Source organism: Trachinotus anak, unplaced genomic scaffold (assembly GCF_046630095.1).
Source record: "Trachinotus anak isolate AG129_WGS33_773 ecotype Australia unplaced genomic scaffold, CSIRO_AGI_Tana_v1 ptg000010l, whole genome shotgun sequence".
Classification (NCBI taxonomy): Eukaryota; Metazoa; Chordata; class Actinopteri; order Carangiformes; family Carangidae; genus Trachinotus; species Trachinotus anak.
Genome location: NW_027273861.1, coordinates 15,305,617 through 15,331,073, shown reverse-complemented (window position 1 = coordinate 15,331,073; position 25,457 = coordinate 15,305,617). Strand labels below are relative to the sequence as shown.

Below are 25,457 nucleotides of genomic sequence, written 5' to 3'. Positions count from 1 at the left end.
AATTGCAACATATTATTTTAGTCCTTCAAATAGTTTCTCCACCGTTGATGTATCTTCTGACTAACAGAAATAAGTAGATAGCTAGCATGAAACTTGGATGATAACAACAGTTAAGAGGTGAAAATTGCAAACTAAGAGGCACTCAGAGGAGACATGGAGGCAGTCAAAACCTCAAACCTAGTCAAAGGCAGAGTCCAGAGAGTCAGGCATGCTGGAAGGCAAAGCAGTGATGCATGGAGAAGTGGTGTGCTAACAGGGTGAGATGGGTGAGACCCAGAGTCAGTGGAGTGGGCTGTTATGCACTGGCGGACCTGCCAAGCACAATTAGCACCATGTGACCTAGTCAAAGAGAAAACTCAGTCAGAACAGAGAGGTAGAGGAGTGAGGGGACAGGCTGAATGGTCACCTGTCAGCCTGGGCCATTCCTATTGCCTGATGCTAATAAAGCACTGGTAGAGGGCATCACCTGCCCGGCTGAGGAATTACAAGAATTTAACACTCAAGAATAACACCATTTAACACATTGAGGATCATGGGTCTCATAGTTCCTAGCCAGTTAGCTGCCTCGGTCTCTGAGCCAACTCTAACGGGGTGGGAGCCCTAGAAACCCAAGAGGCTGTTTAACACAGACAGATACATCTCGCCATTACACTGTAAATGTGACTGATGTTACTTGTACTATCTGAGCAGGATAGTGACACTTTAACAGCTGACTCCGGCTAAATAACAGTTAGCTAGGAGGCTAACGTTAGCTAAGTTAGCAACACCTGTTGAGCGTCAGGCAAAGTCTGCAGCCCAAAGACAAACTCCTAAAAGGACACATGAAGGGAAACTGAAGGGACGTTGCGCAACTTTCAATCACGAATACAAACAGCTCTGGTGTGGTTGTGTGTTCATTAATGTAAACTATCACTTTCAGCTAATTAAAGCCGACTGCTTAACCAACTAACCTTGTTTTTTTTTTTTCCAAATAGAGGCGGTTGTAGGCAGGCTAACAACGCTAGCGTTGTGTGGCTAATAGCAAGTCAGCTATGCGTCCAGTCTAACTGGCACCTAAGCTTATTTGAAACAGTTTGCAATAAAATGAATATCGGAGAAACTTTAGAAGTGGGTTCTCTTTGTTAACACACTGACTCAAATCCGACAAAACCACCAAACCTTCGGGAGACAAACGCAAGACGCGGTTGTTGGCTATTATTAGCATTTAGCTGGCAAGCTAGCGGCCAGGATGTCTGAAAACTCCCATTGAGCCAAACAACGGGAGTTATCCACCTGATCCCGCTTCGGACCATCGCTGCTGTAGCTGCCTCTTACCGTTCCAGCAAGACCCGGGTTTATCTGAATCAGCTGCATCCACAGGGAAGCGTAGTCTGCCCATAAGCTACATAAATCAGTTCAGCCATTGAAGATCAGTGGCAACAAGTATGCCACATTCTTGGTTTTGTCCAGTTTTGTGTCCTACTCCGCACTGGGAACAATCTCTGGCACACAAACGACGCATTCCACAGGCTGATTCTCGGCTGAATCCCCACAGGGCTTGGTTCAAATTAAAGGGACACTCACTTGTTTTCTCACGCCTGTGTGTGTGTGTGTGTGTGTGTGTGTGTGTGTGTGCGCCAACAAGTGTCAGCATTTAGGATTTGTGACTTTATGGGTGATGAATGAAGAGCAGCCACAGATAGAAAGAGAGTGAGATAGATGTGTTATTGGTTTCTGGTTAATGTCTAAAAGAAGCAGTGCTGTCTGAATCACACTGGATATGTGGTGCCCTGTGTCCTGTGAAATATGCCAGAACAACTTTGTTTAATAAGCAGACTATTAAAAACAATCATACATTATATCCCCTTCTGCCAGACTGTGATTATAGACCGTTTATAAACGTTCTGTACATATTATGGTTTTTGTCTCCCACAGACACAAGGAGCCAGGGAAATTATGAGGTAACATCCATGAAATAATGAAGTGGAAGCACAGACTGTCTCACTGCTCTTCTCCTTCCACTCCTGCAAAAAAAAGTCTACTTCAGAGAAAATTAAGTGGTGCTAATATTGAGAACGGTTTTGTTTCCTCCTTGGAAACTTTATTTGGTGATGTGAAATTCACCACCAGCAGACCACATGGCTTATGAGAAGACAGTCACCGAATTATAGTAATAGCAACAAAGGTGTCCACCTCTCTGATTAGACATCAGCCTGGCTGTATCACGATGATGAAAATGAAATACCCTGTGGGAGTTTTAAAGTATCACTTTTAAAATGAATTTTATGTACTTCAATGTGGTCTGTGGAAGATCAATATACAATATCTCCCTAAAATGTTTCAGTGCATCATAAGAATAACACTTAAATTTAGATTTTTATAAATACTAAAAATAAAAGATCCAATGTTTTAGTCTAATGTTTTTTCTTATGACAAATAGATGAATACATAATGTGCATAAGTGGTGTAACTAAGCTCATTTATTCAACTAGAATTACGTTTTGTACTTCACTCCATTTCCATTTTATGCTGCTTTATATCTGCATCACTACATTTCAGAGGCAGCTGCTGCACTTTTTATTCCACTGTAGTTTCTACTTACTTTACAGTTTAACCTTCATGTATAAAACATAGAATTAGTTTACAGAATATGATGGATTGTTATAGATAATTTGTTCCATAATGTAACAGCATATAAAGTAGTTAAATATAGCTCTGCTTTGACAACTAAAATGCTACTTACATATTAATGCATCTGCAATGAATGGTAAATATAACACAAAAATGGCGCCATATAGCATTTTGAGTACTTTTACTACTTTTTGAGGATTTTGCTTCTTTTTTTTAACTTATAATGGTGTCTTTTCTCACTCTAATTGCCTCAGGTATTGCTACTTTTATTTGTGTAAACATGTCAATACTGTCTCCACCACTATGTGCACGTACTTATACAATGGCTATACTTTAATAAACTTTAAATTTCAGTCTGTGCAGCAAAGCAGAATGGAAATGCTTAATTAATATTGTGGCTGATTCTGTATTTAAAATTTGCTATTGAAGTTAACCAGATTTTACATTACTTTCTGTTTATCTCTGTTAATATTTTAGAAGCATGTTGTTTTAGTATGAGTAATTAAACTGTACTTTAGCACAACCACATACATCTATTACAAAAGCCATCTTTCATCTTTCATCAGGTATTAAGGGCTTATCAGCTGACCTGCAGACTGGAAAGGAGTGGTGCAACAGAAAGAGGAACCACGGGACATTGAAATGTTCTGTACAGGTCTAGTCCATGAATGGACAAATAAAGTTGTGGTTGCCTTGTGACAAAACAGGGCCTGCTTTCTGATTATGAGAGTTCATCATCCACCACACAAAAGATACTGGAAATGTGAAGAGTATTACAAGCCGGAGCAACAAAGTTAAGACATGCTGTAGATTCACATAAACATCTGTCAGAGGATGGTGATAACAAATCAGATAACACGTCTAAACAAGCGAGCTGAGTTGTGAAACACAGGACACACACAGTAATGATGCAGCGTGAAAAAGAGCACAGAGGGAGTTGCAGACAACGTCAGTGTTTTTGTATGAAGTTCTTCACAGTTTCAAGTGCTGTTTGAAGAGGAACTGAAAGGGAACACCATCTTATATTCAGCAGAAACATGTGAAATAAAAGCCACAGTCAAAATGACAAACGGCACTTGATGTAATTATGACTCTCTGGGTTATATAAAATAACAAGTGAAAACTTGCTATTTTATGTTCTAAATTTAATGATGTTCAACAAAGATGTCAACATGTGTATTAAAATACACTAAAATCAGAAATAGTCATGTCTTTCACTGAAAAACAATATTTGGGTGTTTCCTGACGAATTCATGAATGGTTTAGGATTCGTTACACTTTGTGGCAGTGTGTGAGCGTGAGTGTGCGGCTGTGTTTGTGTCTCTGTGTGCTTGAGTGCTCTAATAACTGGGTGAGTGAGCATGCGTGCAGCAGCATGGGTATAAATAGGTATGAGTTTGTGTGTGACATAACACCTGTGCACGTGTGTGTGCCATAGTAAGGACAAGCGTGGGAGCGTGTACACCTGTGGCTGTGGTGTTACTCACTCATGCACTGCAGGCCATGCTTTTTCTGCAGGGACTTGCTGCACAGTGAGCAGGTGGCACAGATGGAAAAGGCGCCTGGCACCAAATGATGCCCACTGCTGCTGCTGCTGCTGCTGCTGCTGTATACTTTCTCTTTGGCTTCCCTCTCCTTCTCCTTCCCCTTCTCTCTCTGCTGCTCTTTTTCTCGGTGCTTACCCTGCAGAGGAACAAGGAAATCAAACACAGCAGGGAGGTTTTTATATGCAAACATGTGTGTTCTCTTTCACTGCCGCACACACTGCAGTGCTGGGTATGACATCACATAACCACATTGCAGGCAAGATAAGTGACTGTGTGTGTAAGTAGATTAGTGCATGGTGTGTGTGTGGCAACGTGCACCTCAGGATTTGATGTTTGTAATATTAGAAAATACAGCAGAGGGCAGCCACTGAATTCCCCTGCCTTGTACATTAAGATGTGTTGCAGAATTTGGTCCCAGGATTCTTAGCTCTTAAAGAAAACTATAATTCTTATTGGGTCATATATGTAGCTGCAGTTCAGGCTGACGGATGGATGGTATATTGCAATATGAGTTCAAAATGACAACATGCATTATTTGTCTGTGCTATGGATTTACCTTGTCTTTATTGAAGGAGCCAGTCATCCTGTTCCGCAAAGAGCTAAGAGTCCTCTTCACCTTGGTGCCTTTCTCCACCTTCTCTGTCCGATCTTCCTCTTCCTCATTCCTGGTAGAAGTGGCAGTGAATTCAATGCACCAAAACATAAAGGAAATGACACCATATAGAAACAGCCCTATGCTTTTCTTGTCTGCAAGAATTTAATCATCTCATCTTTACATTTGAAAATCACTAATAGTTACTGAAAATTGTTTCTTTGGTCATCTTGAAACTCTATTTTATATTTCTAAAGTGCAGTTCAGGACAGAACAGTGTTTATGTTGTGTAGGTTACATGACATATATAACTACTGTCATGCTCTTTGTCGATTGTCAATCTGGAAAAAAAAAACATACATTAAATAAATTAAGGCAAACAGGCAATTTTGTTTGATAGTTACAGTAGCAATGATGAGAAGATTAAATGGATTGTTTCCATGAAAGGAAACCACATTACTGCAGAATCAAGAGCAGCTTTCACTTCGCTGACACTTTATGTTTTACCCTGTTTGGTTTTGACCACAACCTGTTATAGATAGCTGACAAAACACCTCTATGCAAAAGGACAGGACACATAGATGTCTGAACTCTGCGAACGTTTTTCTGCAAAAATGTCCATAAAAGTGAACATTTCTGCTGCTTCACTGAAAAGAGAACAATGATGAGGACCGTACTCACTCATTAGAGAGGAACTCGTACCAAGTGACATTTCCTGAATCACTGGCTTCTGATCTGTTGTTCCTCTGCTTTGCTCTGTGACACACAATGATGTAGGTTTTAATGGAGAGAGTGAATCACTTTGAATGGCAAACACTGCCAAAACATGAACCATTGATACTAAGATTTTAAACTCTTTAAAACAACATGCTGAAACATCATATTAAGAGACTGATATCACAGTGAAGAAAAAACACAATCTGAGAGTATTGGAGAATTTAGGAAACTTTAAAGAGAAGGGTTTCCCTCAATCAGCTAGGTTTCAGTGTCAGGCGATGTCATCAGATGATTTTGTGTAATAAAAAATGTTCACAGACCTTTTCCAGTTTTAATGGTTTACTGTGTCAGTACACAAACAGGCACATGCCAAAAACCTGATGCACAAACAATGCAATATTTTCACAAACACACACCCACACAGTGCAGTGCTCCCCCTGGTCATAATGTGGCCTGCCCTGCTGCTGCTGCTTTGAAGACTGATGAGGTTTGAACAGCAGCAGGAGCAAGCAGACCTCCCTCTCCTGTTTACTTACCCATGGTACAGCTTTAGCTCCTGCAGAACTTTCTGTACCATCAGCCTAGGACAAACAAGACACTGAGGCTGAGTGGGGGCTGTGAGAGGAGAGGAGAGGAGAGGAGAGGAGAGGAGAGGAGAGGAGAGGCGAGGAGAGGAGAGGAGAGGCGAGGAGAGGAGAGGAGAAGAGAAGAGAGGAGAGGAGAGGAGAGCAGAGCAGAGCAGACGAGACGAGACGAGACGAGACGAGAGCAGAGGAGAGGAGAGGGTGCATCTGCTGGGAACTGGGCGTCAAACTGTGATTTAGAGAAGTATCCTCCCTTGTCTGCTGCGTCCACACAATCACCAGATACACACAAACACTCAAAGTCACATTAGCACACATTAACCACACACACACATACACACACACACACACACACACACGTTAAGGGGCCATCTAAGGAGCTGGGAGAGAGGACTGTGGGAGGAGGAGGTTGCAGACATATGACATGAAGCAGAAATGTCAGGAGGAAATGGGGAAAGCCCCTCTGTTATGAGGGAGTTAGATCGCTGTACCAGACTATAGCAATTTACAACTACAGAACAGTATGTGCACTACTGTACTGCGCCGTTCAAATGCTGCAGGTATGATTTAGACCAACAGTTGACTCCTGTGAATCAAACTAGAAGAGTAGCCTTTTTTATCCTCTCATGCATCAATAAACCTGATATGACCTTCCAGTCAGACTGAAGCATCTTATACAAAGGAAATAGATATCCCACCGTATCCAAGTGAGAAAGAGCTACATAATCTAATTCAAGTGGCAGACATGAGATGTTGGTGTAGACTTACATATGGCTCTGTCCTTCAGTAGAATGTAGGTTTTCTTCAGGGTCGAACTCCTCCGCTACACGAGAGAGAGAAGAAAAGGTCAAATATGATGAAAACAGCTGCCTGCTGAGTGTAAAACACATAAACTAACATGTACGACACGAACAAACACTCAGCCTCACCTCCTGCTGCCCTCGCGGCCTGTTTGGATGTCTGCACAACTCGAGAAATGTGTGCAGCTCGGGAACATTCATCTGTGGCGAGGATCTCTGAGCGGGAATACACATGTCTGCCATGCGCACCACTGGCCTGAAAACATTGGAGAATAAACACACATGCACATCACGTGCACATTTGATCTGTTTTATCTCCCCTTTCTAACAGACAGCAGACTCACTTATGATGATACTTTTAGTTAGAATAGCATTTATTACACTTGTCACTTGACATTGCAAATGATGCTCATTTAAAGTCTCATTGTTTTGGTATTTTTCTCATTCCACATTATGGCCACCCATCGACCTTATTTCCTTAAAAGATCAGTCCGGTGATATTCCACAGTATAAATAAGTACAGAATAATAAAGTACAATACATCAATAATAACAGTGCACTGATCTTTGTTTCCATTGTTGTTCAAAAACTAATACTGTAAAAGCAGGAAAGAGCCACAGTATTGGACTGGGTGATATGTCCCTTCATTGTGATGAGCTCATCTGTTTTTAGGAAATTATTTAGCCATTGGAAAAAAACATAAAAGTATATATTTGTGACCCATTTTTAGAGATTTATGTCTTCAGTGGGAACCTTTGTGTATGGAGCTGAGTGCCAAATGCAGGGTAAGGAATTTGGAAAGCACTGACAAACTGACACACGCATTGTTGGTTTTGGTCTTGAGATTACATTTGATGACAATAAATAAAAGTTTAGAATATCTCCAGCATTATCTTTTATGTATAGTATGTCACTATTCCTCATTACCATGCTAGTGACCCTGGCTCTGGGAAAGGGGACCCTCGTCATGGGACCATCTGTCTCATCCTCAGGAAAGGCTGTGCAGCTCTGCTGCTGGGTGGACTGGAAGAGATTGTTCTGTCTCTGCTCATCATCCTCTCTCTCTTCATCGCTGTCAATGGCCATGGTATCCAGACTCAGTCTAACAGTACAGCATAGCAACAAACACACAGGAAGGGGATTAACAAGTTCAACAACAAAATATTTGAACGAGACACTCTCTAACCTAAATTTATTTTTGTGTTCTTTTTCAGTTTTGTTTCTCATTACATATTTTGGTGCATTGGTCACAGTTCACACCGCAAAGTTGTCTTGACTGCATTATTTAAAAAGCTGCGACTAAACTATCAGAGACCACAGTCAGTGATGCTGGGTGATACTAAAGCAAGAAGTCTCATCATGTAGAAACAAAGCAAGGGCTCAGGGTGGAAAGTGCAATAATGACAGTCCTATGAATTTTTTCCATTCACCTTTACAACTATTCCTTTTTTGTCCCTCTTACCTCCTCTGTGGGTCAATGGGGGACATAGGGACAACCCAGCTGTGCCTTCGAGACGTTGACATGGATCTAACCAGGATAGGAAAGCTGTCCTCATCTGGCTCGCCGTCAAAATCCATTGTGATTTGCTCCTTTTCTCCCTCTGATCCTGTTATTCCTTTTGTTGTTTCCACGGATCCCAACAGTCCATTCAGATTTATTGTCAAACTAAGCCCAGCTGAAAGGTCTGAGGAGTTACTGCTGTCAGTGATACAATCTGGCAATAACTTCGGACTAAGCTGAGTGACCACAAAGCTGTGATGAGGTTCCTCCGCAGGCTGTATATAGTAGGGCGGAGATGGTGCATTGACCTGAGGGGAGAGTGTGTTCAGAGAAGTCAGTAGAGGTAGGCTGATTGCAGGAGTGTCTGTGTTTAGAGACACCTGTTGGTCAACAGTCAGGGTTTTGCTCTCTGGGACCGTGGTTACTGTGGATGCAGTAGGCTGTGAAGCTGGTATCCCTCCCTCCAAGTCTTTGAAGTACTCAGAGGCTCTGAGAGAGGAGCTGAAGCCCAGCAGGTCCTCCACACTGCTGCCCACCTCCACACCAGGGCAGTCGTAGTCACTGATTACTGAACACGCATCCTGCAAGTCAGCAAGGAGGCAAAGTGGAGACATGGAAGGGGAGAGAGAAACAAAGAGGATAGATATGGAGAACAGAGAAAAGACATTCTGAACATCAAGCGCAATTCAAAATTCAAGTAACAAGACCAAGTCTGCAGCCAAATGGTCACATCAGCGTGCTCACGGTAACATTACTAACATGATGATGTTTTAACAGGCACAATGCTTAACATGCTTGCCATTTGATTTGAGAGGGCGTGTATGGCATGCTAATATATGCTAATTAGCGCTTAACACAAAGAACGACTGAGGCTGACGGGAATGTCATTAGTTTTGCCAGTATTTGGCCATAAATCAGCATTGGACAAAGTGAAATTTTGACTTGATGGTGGCCCTAGACTGGAGCTCTAGGGATCAGAGTTATTACACTTCATTCTCTGGTGGTTTAAATGTTGCAACCAAATGTCCACCTAATAGTAGTGAAGATTTTTCAATAAAATCCAGAAATGTGACACTAGGGGAGAGGTCACGGTATCAACAAATCAACAAATCATTTGAATGTATCCACAAGGGGATTCTGAATACTGATGGAAACTTTCATGGCAGTCTACCCCATAGTTGTCAAGATATTCACACTTAAAACTGGAAATGTCAAGGTCATGGTGGCGCTAGAAGAAAAGTTAAGGGATCAGCAAAGTCATTAGGATACATCTGGGAATAATGAATGGCAACCAATGGTTGTTGAGATCTTTCAGTCTGAACTAAAGTAGCAGACAAGTTGACAAACTGACACTGCTGTTCCTAGAACCATGGCACGAGCACAAGTAAGACAGGAGGGGACATAGAAAATGAAGATGATCCTAATGAAGAACATAGCTTCACCTGGTCATCATTCGTTGTTGTGTTATCAAAGAAGACATCCTCAGCGATAGAGGCAGGGGATAGTGAGGAGGAAGATCCTTTCCCACTGGGAGCAGGAGGCTGGACACTGAGCTGGGCACTGGGAGACCCACAGGGCTCACTACTTGGCTTGCACTCAGATGCTGAAAGATAATGGGTGTGATGTTGGTGAGTTCTAAACACTTCTTGAAAACTCAATAAATTCAACCATACCATATATACCATAAGGAGAAAAACAACACAAAAAGGGCAGACATAGCTGGTTTTAGCAGCTGCACAACACCTGTGTATTCAATTTTAGCGACTTTGTGTATGACGAAAGAAAAAGCCCCTGCTCCAGCCTCTCCCTGAAAGCTCCTTTACATTTCCACTGCATAAACAGATTCCTCAATTCACATGATGCCACAAACCACCGTCACCACTGGCAACTGCGCAGTGAGCCAGCATTAGTCTCCACGTCGCTGGTGGAGAGCTGGAGATTATTCTCTCACTGAGTTTTTGGTGGCCTGAGAAGCTGCTTGCTTGTGGTAAATAATATAATATATAATAGTAAGTACATGTTATATGAAGGAAATGTACAGTACAGAGGTAAACTGAGCGTGGTAACACATATTTGAGGTTAAAAAGTTCATCATTGAAACATTTCTTTCATTATGAAAATAAACCTGTAAGTGTCTCGTGGTGTCTGAAAAGTCTGTAAGGACGTCTGGGTATGTCATGTTCACTGTTAGGGTCTCAGCCACACCATGCCCATCTGAGGAGGGTAGAGCCACAGTTACGACAGGTTACATAATCCTCATTTCATAAGGGACGCCTCCTGTGAACCCAAGCCTCAGCCCGAAGCCAGCCTGGCTCCACGGGGCATGATTCAAGTCTCCTTGAACACATATGTCCTGTTTCTTTTCCCCAGTGAAGGTTGATTTTCTTTACTTGACCAACGTAAACAGGTACTCTGCAAAACAGCTGCCGCTAATGCTATACAGTACATATTCTATCTGTCGTATCAGCGAGGAGAGGAGGGGTGAACAGGGGCTGGAAATTAGGAGTTACTGCATGGTAGACCTCCTCTGGACTATAAAACTGAAACATAAACATGCTCGGATGTATGGCCCCAAAAACAATCAAACAGAATCCTTGAAATTTTACACTGTGTGAAACTGGTTGTTGAGAGCTTTGAAACTAAACAGTAAAACTGCAGCTAGAAACCCCACATAAAAGATGCTGAAATGCATAGACTGACCCCTTTCACATCAAACATTTGATTCATTGTTAATTCAAGAATATTAATAAGAGCAGCTTAAAAAACTAAAAAAAAAAAAAAAACAGTTGTGTAATCCATTATGCTAACTACATTGGATTATGGACATATTCTGTATGCTTATGTTGCTGCCTTAAACTACCTTTAAACCACTGGCTGTTATCCCACCTGTCACAGTGAGTTATATGAAAAGCTCAGATGGTCATCACTGGTATCTAGAAGGCATCAGCAGAACTGCGTTTTCATTCATGACTTGTTATCTACAGTATGTTCCCAAGATATTCAACATGCCTACTTGAGTTTAAGGCTTATATCTGTGAACATGACATCTCAGGATAAATCATATTTAAAAGTTCCTTATTCTATCTTCAAACTAGTAATAACAGAACTTTTTAGAGATATTCATTCTTCTTTCTTCCACTGATTCTTGTTGTCTTATTCATTCATATATTCATGTAATGTGTTCTCTATTGCAAAAGAGATCTTGAGCTCTATCAGACTAGATTAAAGCTTAACTAACCAACTAACTAACTGACTCTAGGCATCAGGACAAGCAGGTTTGAAATAAAAGAAAAAAAAAGCAGAATCAGTTAAGCTTGATCCAGGCTCTGAGTCTGTTTCCAGACTCAAACTGAAGATCTTTATATCCCTCTCTGTCAGTTTATCTGTGTTACTCCAGGCAAGTAACGACTTTTCAGTAAGAGGTGTCAGGCAATGTTGTGCAGTGATATAAAAACGCAGACAGGCCACACTCTGAGTCCTGCACCATGTCCCATTATAAACCAGCAGCATCCACTCCCCTTCTCAGTGGGACGGCCAGAGATGCTCTCGAATAAACACAGAGACAGACACACTGTAGATCTATTTTCTATATTACTAAATCACTGGCTGAGGCTGTGGGGATGGCAGTGTCCCCGCTGGAGGGAGAATTTGTTTGCATCCAAACCCCACTTGTGTTAAGTGTAAACTTAGACACTCGGTACAGACACTGCAGCGGCTGCCTGATGCTGTCTTAGAGAGCCACTGTAGCCTTTTATGGTTGGCCTCTCATATCTGCTAATACATCACACAGGGATGAAACTTCAGAGAGTTTGTGCATATGTGCATGAGAGAGAAAGAGTGCTAGCTCAGGTGTATGTGTGTGTGTGTGTGTGTGTGTGTGTGTGTGTGTGTGTATGTGTGTGTGTGTCATAACTGTTTTGGCAGTGTCACAGTCAGCTGTTTTCCCCACAGTCTGGCTCCACATAACAAAGGGTGGTCTGCTGCTAAAACGAATGACTATCATCAACTAAGAAATCACCAAATGACTTTAACACCTGCCTAAAACTCTCTAAATGAATTACTCATTATTTACTCAGTAAATACACTTAATATTGGAACTCCTTTTTTCTTTTTTTTCTCCACTGTAACGTCTGTCTACTCTGCACGTGGCACAACTCTCCATCGGAGAAGAGGGATCTCGGATCTCTGTTGCTCTGAAGGTTTGTCTCTTTTTCCTCTTGTCATTTGTTTCTGTGGACTTTTTTTGTATATATGATGAATTGTGAAGTTTTAATTTTGGGTTATATAAATAATACTGGCTTGACTTGGCTTGACAAACAGCATACAATAAATCAGTTATTATAGTGAATTTATATAACTTAAATCGTTTTATTTTTGTTTTATTGAGACAAAAAGTGTAATCAATGCTTGAGTTCTGTAGGATTTTCTTATTTTATTCTTTTAAATTATTTTTATTTTTCATTAGAACTGAAGGAGAACAGCAATTCCAACACATTAACACAACTTTAAATCAATGTAAATAGTTCTACATAATAAGTACTATTATATATAACAGTGCATGAGAAATTTATTTTTAATTAAGTGGAATGTAAATGACGAGCTTGTGTGCAACAGTATGTAACACTGTTTGTGTTTCATGTTTTGATAGGTCATGAGAAAAATCCAGGCTGAGCAAATGTGACAAAAAGGAAATGAGGGCACATGTTTGCCGCAAAGTTTACTGCTCAGAAGAAGGTTTGCGGAGCTAAGTGACAACACACAAGTCACAAGAGGAACTTGGGCATCATATGATATTGTCAGTTGATTATTTACAAGAAACATAATGAGATATTACAATGCCCACAGATTTAGAGGAGATACACTTGTCCACAGCTGTGTTTTTAACTGAGACACTGACTAATACAATAAACACATTGCGCAGTATAGGCTAGTTGAGGTAATTGTGATGTGACACACACACACACACACACACACACACACACACACTACAGAAAACCACAGATGACAAGATAAAAGTCATCCTTGTAATACATCTAAAATAGATACATTCTTCAATATATTATATATTATTGGCGACTTTGCCTTTTCAACATATTGTTTGGTCTCAGTGACCACTCAGTACCTGGATGTGCATCTGTCCGTGTGTGTGTGTGTGTGTGTAGGTGAAAACAGAACACAGAGGCTGTTAGATCTGAGGTTGAAGCACAGATCAAAACAACTGTCATCTCGCAGATCCTCTTTGATCAGAAATTTGTCTGACTACAGTTTCAAAGCGCCAAGCTACATAGACACTGCGACTGAAGCAAAATGGAAGCTTCCTAGTCGGCTTCTTTATGTCTAAAATGTCATATTCCTCTGATGATAACAGCATGGGAACAGAGAGCATGAAATAACTCAAGTTCTGTGTGTTATAGAGCGGGATATGAGAAAGAAATTAACATCTATGGTGTTTGCGAAGCTCCACTTGTCAGTCTTTTTCTTACTTCAAAAACAGTAAAATCACACCAATACTACACCAAATCTCATTAAAAAAGCTCTTCATTTACTACTACAACTTACAGCCGCAGAACTATTGACACAAACCAAAGTTTCAAATCATGACATCTGCGCAGTCTCACGCTCATCCTATACAATGCACTGGGGTTAGAAATGACTCACTAAACTTTGCACCAAACTGCCATGTGAAAGGCTGCAACTGCCATTCACCACAAACCCCAATAAGGTCAAAATGGTAAACAACAATACCATGAAAAGAGCTGAATGAGAGCTGTGAAGACGAAAAATAACAGAAAAGAGTCAAGGGACACATGTCATACACTTGCAGTGTCCTAGGGTCACATCCAGTCCATGACCTCTACTGGATGACACCCGCCTCTCCTCTCCAAACAGTTTTGCTCCAGGTCTTCACTCACTGTGCTGTCTAGTCAACCAAAAAGAAAAAAAAAAAAGAAATATAACCTAAATCTAAAACCAGATTTCCCTCATACCTCTCTTGAAGGACCATCGCTTCATCCAGAGTTTGGAGAAGGAGGGCCAGGAGTTGTTGAGGGGAGAGTCCGCCATAGGAGCAGTGCAGTGGGGAGGCCAGCTGGGAACTAGAGCTCACTCACACTGGAGCTCTGGCACCCAGCGAGAGGAAAGGGAGGTGGGGGAGGGAGGGAGGGAGGGGAGTCGAGAGAGAGAGAGAGAGAGAGAGAGAGAGAGAGAGAGAGAGAGAGAGAGAGAGTCCAAGGCTATGAGAGCTGCTGGTTGGGGATTACCTCCCTAAAGACGCCAGTGAACAGGAAAGGAAAAAAGGTGCTAGTGGGAGGAGAGGTAAGAGGAGAGAAGGAGGCGTTAAAGATGAAAGTGGTCCACTTCAGACACGTGACAATTTTGAATTCTTTATGATGAACTAAAAGTTTCTTCAAAGCAAAGTACAGAAGCTTATTTGCTGTTTCAAGCTCTCAGTTTTACCTTAAAACCATCACCAGGAGCAGGTAACAACAACTAAGTACACACGCCACTGTCCTTGTGTTTTGGAGTAACGCTACCTTCATATGTTCTAAATATCAGTGCATCTCCAAGTTTATGAGGGGAAAAAAGTTATGGCAGAAAAAAATCTTCTCTGCAGATATTTTATAAACTGAATAGTGACGCAGAAATGAAAAGTGGGACAAGAAACTAAGGTAAAGTGGATTTTCATTGTCTAAGACTCTCAGAAATTAGTGCAATGCCTCAAAAAATAAAGTTTTAAGTTACAGTAGTTGATTCAGAAAAAGAGAAGGAAGTATACGCAATCAAAGTGCAGGGCAATGATACATGCTGTCTTTTTTTTCCTTATTCTTAGTCACTCTCAGACAAGCCACCACATCTTGTGTTAACCCTTTGAAAAACAAAGTGAAGTCTTTTACAGTAAAATGCTGAAAGAAACTGCATATGCAGAAGAGTGATGACTGTATAACTGTATCTCTTACTGCTACAGCTGCTAGACCTTAGCTGACAATTGCTGCAACCACCGTGCTTCTTAATTTGCAAAAGTATAATCAGGGATGACTGTCAAGTTCAGCTCAGTGCACATCAAGTGGAAAAGTCTCCTAACTTTCCCACAGACAGGGGAAGAAAAACACTGGCACAGAGATGGCAAGTGGAAATGTATTAGGCAGAGAACACCACTGCAAAGAACATTTCAGACAACTGCATACACACATGCAAAGAAAGAGAGAGGCCCTGGGGCTGAGAGAACTGCTTGAAACCTGTAGAGGTTCATGACATGGCTCAGAAAAGCAACAGAAACTCTACTTACATTTGATGACGGGTAACAGGTGGTGGCATTAAATCCGTTCTGAGCACCAAAAAAAGCCACAGAGGAGAAAAGATGGGTTAGAGATCCTTCAGGTCTGACTGTGTTGTGTGAGAATGTCAGCGTAGAGGGCAGGCACGCACAGACTCTCAACGCCGCTTCCTCTTTTTCTCAAGTCTGTGCAGCTGAGGACGAAGTGCAGCTGATTGGCCCACACATGCAGTTTCACACATCACTGCTGCTTTGAAACATGTTGTGGCAGCTCATACGCTGATGACAGCACAGCACTGCAACATAAGTGCAACTGTTAGGAAGCAAACGTCTGTTGACAATGAATGACCAGGTTTATTAGTGTTGAACTTACAGGCTCTTACAGCCCAGACTGACTACATTACACACTAAACAAAACTAAAACTAAAGGCAATGCATTCCAGTCAGTGTGATGTAGCTGTTGCGGCTGCACACCTTCCTGCACAGGCTTGAGAGACAAGGAGGAACAAGTTGTGTTTACAGTGGTTTTTGAATCGCACCTCAGTGCAACACTGCTGCTCCTCACCTTCTACTTTGAGATGTTAGTGTGTGAATGAGCACTGTGGTGCACATGAATTAGGTGGTGCAGGAAACATAATTCACGAACAGTGAAAGTAAAAAGTTAAGATTTGGTCTCATGAAATGCAGTCAAGTAATACTGGGCAGGCAGTATGTTGCCATCCTCAGTTTACAGCAGTTGCGCACTGAAAAAAGTTGATTAAAAATACAATATGTAAATAAAACTGAGGTTTGCTTTTATTTGTTCATTTCATTCTTTCCTTTGCAGCTGCATCACTAATGTCAGAGAAGCAAGCTTACCATTGAATTGAAAATGAAGGAGAAACACTAAGTTTCTCTCTCAACCACTCTCATTGTGCCTGTGAGGAAAGCACCCAAGTGATCTGATAGTTTTGCACACAGAAACAAAGAATACCTAAATAATATGAAAAAGTAAAGTACCTGAAAATCTAGTGACTCAAGTTCCACTTAACAGTTGTTTCCCCTGAAGCTTTCCCCTTCATCAGTGACGTGACAACAATCAGTCCTATGGTCACACAGTATATGACCTGCAATTCTGTGTCGTACAATTTCTAGTTACCAGCTTCAGTTAGGAAGTGTGAGAAGACAATATCCTCCAATAATTTTATTCATAATTTTAATATAAACAGTTAATTGTTGAATAATTTACACACAGCAAGATTTTTATTTTTCATATCATTGCAACATTTTCTGTACATGTCACTACTTGACTCTCCTTTGAAAACATAGAAAAAATAAATTGTCAAGCGTTCATTTAGTCATGGCACATTTTTGATCCTGTACAATATGTGTGTATCTGTGTGTGTGTGTATGTGTGTGTGTGTGTATGTGTGCATTCAATATGTTGATATATGTGATACATAAAGATAATGGCACATTTGGATCCAGTGTGAGGGATGAAGCGATCTCTGTGGGTTGCGGGTTTGAGGGTTTGGACTGTACATACACACATATACACCTGCTGTCTGCATACGCACCGATGTCTCAACATAATGTATACACAACATATCCCAAAATTAATACATCAGCATATTCATCGGCAATAAAATGACATTAATAAAGAGGTATCCTGCAAGACTACACACAGCATTCTGGGGACCACCTATGTGCACCGAGGAGGAAAGAGACTTGAAGGATGCAAAGAGGAAGAGGAGGAGGAGGAGGAGGAGGAGGAGGAAGAGGAGCAGCGAGACAAAGAAAGCCGTGGTAAAGACTTCAACTGAGGACAACACAGACACAACTCCACTGATTTAAACAACGCACAGCACAGGGAACAGGATAGAGACAAATATAAGGTATTGGTGTGTAAACTGGAGCAGACCACTGGACCAACAGATGACTTACAAGTCAAGAAGAGGCTGCTTTTCCTCAGCTTTTTTGTCTTCACCACACCTGCAACGCCCCCACTGTCTGTCTGCCAACAGTGGCGTGTCTCTCCCTCATCAATGAAACAAACATGAACACTTCATCATCGCACTACTGACACACAGTACTTAATTCATTTACAGCTGAAGGTGTTTCTCCTTTACACTCCTCGGGGGAACAGTTTGATATTTTGGGAAAGAAGCTTGTTGACTGTCTGGCAGGGATTCAAAGAGTGATACCACTCTCCTGTTTTTCCATCAAATACAAGATACAGCTTAGTTTAGGTTATCTTAGCTTAGCATAACAGCTGGAAACGGGGAAACAGCTAGTCTGGTATGTTTTGCTTGTTTAATCTGTTTAAAAACGTTTTTTTAAGGGGAGGTTACATATTGGACTATTACTTGACCAAAGCCAAATGCCACGCAGCCAAGAAAAATGCCCTGTAAAATGGCAAATTGATGTTTCTACTCTTCTGTTTTTGTATGGAGATGTGCGTTAATTAGTGAATTTAAGAGCGGATTTTAGGCGGATTTTGTTTCCACAGGTTAGCTACATCCCTGTTTCGAGCCTTTTTGCTAAGCTAAGCTAACTGGCTGCTGGTTTAATGTTTAGCATAGAGGCATGAGCGTGATATGGATCCAGAAAGAATAAGAGCGGATCTTTCCCGAAGTGTCAAACTACTCCTTTAACGCCTCCAACTTTACAGTCGAAACTTTAAGATGCACGATGGTTGTCGAACCATCAGTAAAGTTTTCTTTTTTTTTTTTTTTTTTAGCTTATTCAGGATTTTATCACTCATGTTTCCTCTACTTCAAAAGGATGTGCAGTGGTCTTTTCCAGTTTTTCACATACACAAAAAAAAAAAAAAAACACACACACATTTGCAAACTAAACACACCTCTCTTATCAGAAACAATTCCATACAACATTATCTGTGATAGGTGATGTATTTGTGACACAAGAAAGGCTTTATGGGTTACATGTTGCTGTGGCTGGGTGGGGGTGGTTCAAATGCATGACCTCTTGTCGGCCAACATTCAGAACATGCATCGGATTAAGAGCAGGGTTCACTGCGAAACATTTCAGGCCACATACTGTTTATGTCTCGTTACACAGGGTTAAGCCCTCAGACTGGAGATGTGCTGCTCCTGTTAAATACATTGAGAGACTTGAGTCTGCTCGTTTCTGTGTAGTGGGTTGTGTCATGAACAAAAAACAAGAAGAAAACAAAACAAAAAAATCTATCTTTTTTTAAATTTAGAAAAAAGTTATGTACACATTGATAACAATGTTAAATTCATAATGTACAAGAGTAGTAAAAGTTTACAGTCAGAAAAAGTAATTGTATTTGCCCTCCCTACTTTGGCTAAAAAAAATAGAAATCATCATCTCTAAAATGTAATACTTTTTTCTTTCCTTTAAAACAAAACAATAATACATACAATACTTTGTTCTCACCCTGCGCTGTATTACTAGCATGCTCTGTCCAACCGCTTTTTAGGTCATCAGAGTTCAACAAAACAAACCTAAACTTCCCTAAAATCAAGTGCTTTCGTTTTTCAGGAGCCAAGGTGATCTGCTGCTATTTACAGTTAAGAGCTTATTAATCGGTTCTTTTTTTGAAAATCATGGTACAACTGAATGCATTTCAAATGGAAATCCCAAATTGTAATGCAATCACTTGTTGCTAATCATGGATTTTTGCATGTGCTTTGGGGCGTCGCTGTCAAAACAGACTGATGAGAAGCAAACTCAGTAAACATTGATTTATCAAGCTATCCACTGGTAAAGATAATTCATTTTCCATGCACAAAGCAAGCCAGAGCTTAGCAGAGTAGAGACAAGTTCAACATTTCTTTTTTTTTTGGTTATAATCATCAGTCATATAATCCCAAATTACAGTATTTTCTCACCAAGCAGTTTGAATGTTTGTCACTGCAATTACAACTAAAGAAAACAAAGCACATAAAAACATAATTCATAATTCATGTGTTTTCATTTTAAGTTTGGAAGTGGAAAATCCTCTTTACTGATTGGTGGAGAAACGCCACTCAGTGGCGGTTCTGCTCAGGGGAGGGGGGGGGAGTGGGTGGACTGGGTGGAAGGGGTCAGGTGGGCCCTTAGTCTAAGCAAGGCACTATGGGCTGGGCCCTGTTTGCTTTGCCACCCCTGACCTGCAACGCTCCCATCCAATCGCTAGAGGGCAGTCCAAACCACATCACATCAGAGAGCGAGAGGAAGATTCCTGATTATCTTCGAAAAGGGGGAGAAATTATTTCAGATTTGTAAAAAGTGTGTTTGGGTTTTTGTTGTTGAATACTTGTCCTTGGGCTTATCATCTCCATTTTGCTGTTTTGTTGCAAGGATGCTGAGAACTTGCGCTTCAGTCAGAGTAGATAAAAGGTAGGTAGGTAGCTCTTCTTCCTCCTCATCCTCTTTATCCTCCAACCACAAAGCATCAGGCCGCCTCCCTGAGACGAAAAGTTACAATCTAGATTTCATGTCTGTTAATAGTTCTTATGGCACACAGGATTGTCCCAGTCCATCTTTTTTTTTTCCTTTTCAGAGGGGGGAGAGGGGGTCCTCCTCCTTAAAACTTTTTAACCAGCCCAGATGTCAGTGTCCTGATCAGCCACAACAGACCCAATCCATGGCATTGGCAGAAAATAAAGGTTATCTCTTGATATTCACAGTAGAAAAAATATACATACAAAACAAAACAAATCTGAACAGAGAAACAGACAAATGAACCGACAATGATTGGAGGACACGTGGGATTTGGGACTGTTTCAACCACAAAGAGACAGATTGACAGACTGAAGAAGAAGAGTAGGGTCTTCTGCCAGACAACAGGATTAGTCTAGATGTGATTTTAAAAAAAGCATGAGAGTCCATGGCTCAGCCTGGTTAACCTTGGCTACATGTAGGTGATCACAGATATGTTTCAAGAGTCACAAGACTGTCTTTCTTTTTTACTCATGCTAATGTCACATCCCCAGAAACCAGCAGAGCCACTACTACATCCAGTCCAGGGGATTGGTGTACATGGAAAAGGGAAATGCACACAATAAAGCTACGTTCCTTCCTCCAGCGCCCAGGGGAAGCCTCTTGTGAGTCCTTTTATAAACTGTAGTAAGAATCATAAGGATAGACCGTCCCTAAAACCAATTTACTGTCTGATGTTCCACATTTAATAAGTGCAAGAGGTAAAAATATGAGGAAAAAGACTTGAATATCTTTAAAGCTTGTTTTTTTTAAATGCTACAACAATGACTTAAAATTAGATTTTAAGTCGGAACAGTTAAAACAAACAAGGGCAAAAATATGACGGGCAATGCCTCCACCACTATCCACATCCTGCAGGAGTTTGTGAAAACGTTCCCCTGGACACAGGAAGAAGATGAGACTGAGAAAACAGTTGCAGGATATTGAGTGACTGACGGGGATGATTTAGGCTCTTTAGACTGATTCCTCCATATGCACTGAGGTAGACTCTGGCCAAACACAAAGACGACAACAATTACGTACTCACTAACTAACTAAGTAGCACTCCTGCCGCTCACCACCAGCTGCTCCTCCTGTACAATAACAAACTAGGCTTTTACATCGCTCCACTCTGCAACACCTTAAAAATGCTCGACTAAAAAGCTAACTGTGTTCTTCTTATACAATGACAATGATCATAATAAAATAAATATCTGGTATTTCAAAGATATGGGCACCATCTTAATTAAAAATTGCATATGCGTGGGAACACCACCACAAGATAAGCAACCTAGGTCAAGGTGGAGACGAGAGCTACGTCTCACTTCCATACTACACACTAATTCTATCCTTTTTTGAGTATGTAGTGTTGTTTATACTGGAAAATTAAGTTCACTGAAAGACGTAAAGCATACTAACTGCCAGAACAGTTTACTGTTAAGATCAGAGTGTAGTATTAGAGCGTAGCGTGGAACTGTGACACAGCTAAGGTCCACCATTTTTCTGTCATGTACACACAACCGATGGGCATCAGATTTTTTTTTTTTTTTTTAATAAATCTTTTTACTCTGCTTTTATTTTCCAAACTATGTCACAGATTATTTACAAAGTAAAAAAAAGCCAAAGATTGTAACTCCTAAGAATAATTAGCTAAAATCTACATCATAACCTCAGGCGCCTCTGACTCTGGCCAATCCAGTGTCACCGCTAAAGCACTGGGTGAACTTTAGTGTTCAAACCTTACGCTGGCAACAAAAAAAACATTAAAAAATAAAAAACTGCCCCAAAGATGACTTCTTTTCTTCAAGCAAAGAACAAAGCCTACAAACACAAATGAAGATGAGCTTTGATTTCTATGCCTCTCCCGCCTCATGAGGAAAGATACAGAGAGAGCACAGAGGCCTGTGTGTGTGTGTGTGTGTGTGTGGGTGTGGGTGTGTGTGTGTGTGTGTGTGTGTGTACATGTGTGTGTTATACTAGCCAATATAACTAGCCTGGACGTGGCTCTGGGTTTGAGAAGGCACTGGTAAAGTATGGAGGCAGCTTCTCTGCTTTCTCTGACTCCAACTCTGTGGGTTCTTGTTGTTGGCAGAAAGCTGCCAACACTTTGGCTATACTATAAGTGCTGAACGCTGTTCCGCTAGATTGGCAACCACACTGGTCTGTGCCCCCCCCCCCAACACGATAAAAAAAAAAAAAAAAAGAAGTTCATCATCTCTACTCGTCTGCTGACTATCGCCTCCCAAGTCATTGACTGATGTGGTTAGAGAGTGAGAGAAGAGGTTCTGCTGTGACAAAAGTGATCTTCAGAGACACAATGAGGGGTCAGCAATGAGGACCAATAACTATTCTGTAGCTTTGTGTAAGGGTACAGTTGAAGGGAATGTTTTTGATTCCCAGCAGGAGGAACAAACCGGAAAAATGTAACAAATTCCCCTTAGAGTGAATGTTTAGCAAAATCCATCTGCCTCTGTTATCTCTAGCAATATATTATTAAGAAGGACAAAAAAGAAAACAAAGTCTTTCATGTGTGCACTGATGGGGTGCGGTGATGGTATCAGCTTTGCCAGCAGGCAGGCAAAACAGGGGGGAACGAGGGAACGAGCAGTTCCAACTAAATCCTGGAATGTCAGACCTGAGTGAAATAGCTGCTGCACACCGTGTCCTGACTGCCTAACTGCATGTGATAGCAGAGAGAATAATAGGATTAACAATCACTCACACTGCCTCTCTCTCAGACACACTGAAAGATAAGAGAGACAGAGACACTGCCCCCCTCTCTCCGCTACCTGCTGTGGACTCTGAATACACTTGGAACTTTCCATATTTCTCTCCAGCCCTTGAACACAAGATGTGGAAATTTCCACCAGCCTGATTTTGAGCAGTGATTTCAGCAGCCAATGGGAAGCCTCATGAAGGTTGAGGAGGGGGAGAGAGAGTGCAGGAGGTGTGTGTGGTGCAGGGCAAAGCTAACAGAACGACAATGAGAGAAGACTAATGAGTGAATCTTACACTGAGGTCCTGACCTGTGCCAGATCTCAGGTCAGATCGGAGGGGAATGCTACTGCTCTCTGGTTTGACGAGCTGGTGCTAATTCCCACCCTGCTATGACTCAAGCAGCACAGGCACAACTGAAAAGCCATTACGGTTACGCTAACATGAGGAAGTACAATCACTAAGCCGGGACAAGCTCTTGACACACTCTATAACCTCACTGACGGTTAACACTGACGACCAGCACAATCACATGAAAGACATAAGAAAACTTGTGATAACAAACACATACACGCTTCAATTCCAGCGTGATATCTGAGCAGAGAAAGACAGCAGACACGGACACAAACACACATCAGGTGCACTTCAACCTCGAAAGTCCTTATTCCCCTTTTATATAAAGCTCTTTTTTTTGGTTATTCTGTTGTTATTTTTTGTTTCGTTGCCTCCAAATATTGACAGCTCTCAGTGGGAACAAGTTTAAAAAAAAAAAAAAAATGCAGTGAGTTGACAATATTTCAGGCCTTTCTCCTGTCCAATCCAGACGGAGAGAGTACTCGGAGGAGGAGGGGGCTGGAGGCCTAAGACACAGAGAGCACTGATGGCATATTAGTGTGATTTCTGGGGCTATAAAAATAGGAAGATTGAAAAAACCCAAAAAGAAAAAACCTGGCAAAACAAAATACTAGCAAAGCTTCTGATGACAAATCTTACAAATATGAACTATTTACAAAAACATCAGTATGTAATATTATATATATATATAAAATATTGGTACAGTATACCAATATTCCATATATACTATATATATATATATATATATATATATATATATATATATATATATATATATATATATATATATATATATATATATATATATATTTATATATTTCTATACCCACTAAAATATATCAAAGCAGCAGCTATTGGTCAGTCTGAGGAACTCTTTTGTCCAATCCTTAACTGTTTAAATATCCTTCAACCATATAGTGAGGACACAGAAATAAAACTGAGAGAGAAAATAACAGTAATAGTAAATAAATTAAAACTATTCACCAAACACCCGATGAATCTGTGTGTAGTTTGGAATTCTGCAGAACCAAAAAGAAAAACAAAAAAAAAACAAAAAGAAAACATTCCTCTAGGAATAGATGTTTTGTTCTAGGATCAAGTCTTTACAAGTCATCCCACCGTTCCAAACTGATTAAGTCATTGTTCAAATGGAAATTAGTATAAGCGCTGATAGACACTTCTCTTTGTTTATAGGCCACATATAAAAAGGCCACTATCTGAGTAAAAAGATTTCACTTGGAGAAAACAACAAAGCACAGAAAAGTGGAAATGCAGATTTGGTGGGAGAGAAAAGGAGGGACGAGTCTTGAGGAGGTTGAGCATAAGCAGCCTTCTTGGTTGTCTAAGGTTTGTTGTGTTCACAGTTTGTTTTTTCTCTCCGTTTCCATCACGATGAGTCCTGGAAACATGGCAATAGTGACAAACAATAGATAGGTAATCTGGTAATAGATAGTCTGATGTGTTGTGGAGGAAGTTAAAAAAGTGTTACACCATGTTTGCATCCCTTGCTTGCCTGTGTTTGGCAGCCATGAGGAAGAAAATAAAAAGTCCTGAGATCTGTGTCTTTTTTGAAGGGCTTCTCCAAGAATAAGAAAATCATTAGAAAATGATGAGAGGAACATGAAGGATACAGAAAAATGGACTGGAAGAGAAAGAAGGATGGGAAGAGAGTAGGGAAGGTTAAACAAGTTCATTTAGGAAACAGGAAATGTTAGGAAGGGCTGGATCTGGGCAACGATAAGATTCGTCCATTTTTCTTGCCACCGTTCATGTGTGTGTAGGGGACATGCTCCTCATAGTTCCCCCTGAGGGCCACCGAGGGCCCGCTGTCCCTGCCTAAGCTCTCCTCTCTCTGCGAGTATGAAGACGGGTCCAGGGGGATGCTCTCCATGTTGTCCAGGTCCAGGTCAAACTCCTCTGTCTCAGGGACTTTGTTCTCCTCGCTGTAGAAGAAGGAGACCTCCTGGAAAGATGGGTGCAGGTCCTCCCGCAGCATCTCGATGATCTCGTGGAACATCGGCCGCATCTTGGGGTTGTACTGCCAGCACATCTGCATTAGGTTGTGCCTGGGAAGGAGAGTCAGATATTAGAGAAAGCAGAGTTTTAAACAGGGATGAGACAAATGGCCTCATGTTGAAATGGATGACATAGATATTCATAAATGGTGGTACAGGGGAATTACTGGAGAGCAAAATCTTTCCCAGATTTACCCAAACATGAGACAGCATGTGAAATTTGATGCACCGTAAAGGTTTAAAGAAGATAGCGATAACACAAGTTTCTATGATTCAGCCACAGATTACATTCAGACACAGTAGCAATCACCCATGCAGCTG

General features: G+C 41.1%; 2 protein-coding genes across 2 annotated transcripts in view; both read right to left on the bottom strand.

Moving 5' to 3' along the window:
• The window catches only part of arhgef18b (rho/rac guanine nucleotide exchange factor (GEF) 18b), a 42,995-nt gene extending 28,116 nt beyond the window's left edge, over positions 1 to 14,879 (bottom strand). Inside the window, exons 1-9 of the mRNA XM_071487861.1 lie at positions 14,339 to 14,879; positions 9,794 to 9,954; positions 8,313 to 8,932; positions 7,778 to 7,952; positions 6,980 to 7,106; positions 6,819 to 6,873; positions 5,431 to 5,505; positions 4,714 to 4,822; positions 4,098 to 4,293 (exon numbers count right to left, since the gene is read on the bottom strand). Of these exons, the coding sequence (XP_071343962.1) occupies positions 4,098 to 4,293; positions 4,714 to 4,822; positions 5,431 to 5,505; positions 6,819 to 6,873; positions 6,980 to 7,106; positions 7,778 to 7,952; positions 8,313 to 8,932; positions 9,794 to 9,954; positions 14,339 to 14,414 (1,594 nt within the window). The 5' untranslated portion in view covers positions 14,415 to 14,879. The remainder of the gene's footprint in view (positions 1 to 4,097; positions 4,294 to 4,713; positions 4,823 to 5,430; positions 5,506 to 6,818; positions 6,874 to 6,979; positions 7,107 to 7,777; positions 7,953 to 8,312; positions 8,933 to 9,793; positions 9,955 to 14,338) is intronic.
• A 1,917-nt stretch (positions 14,880 to 16,796) lies between these two features.
• insrb (insulin receptor b) overlaps positions 16,797 to 25,457 on the bottom strand; it is an 82,936-nt gene continuing 74,275 nt past the window's right edge. The window contains exon 23 of the mRNA XM_071487862.1: positions 16,797 to 25,187. Coding sequence (XP_071343963.1) covers positions 24,833 to 25,187 — 355 coding nt within the window. The 3' untranslated portion in view covers positions 16,797 to 24,832. The remainder of the gene's footprint in view (positions 25,188 to 25,457) is intronic.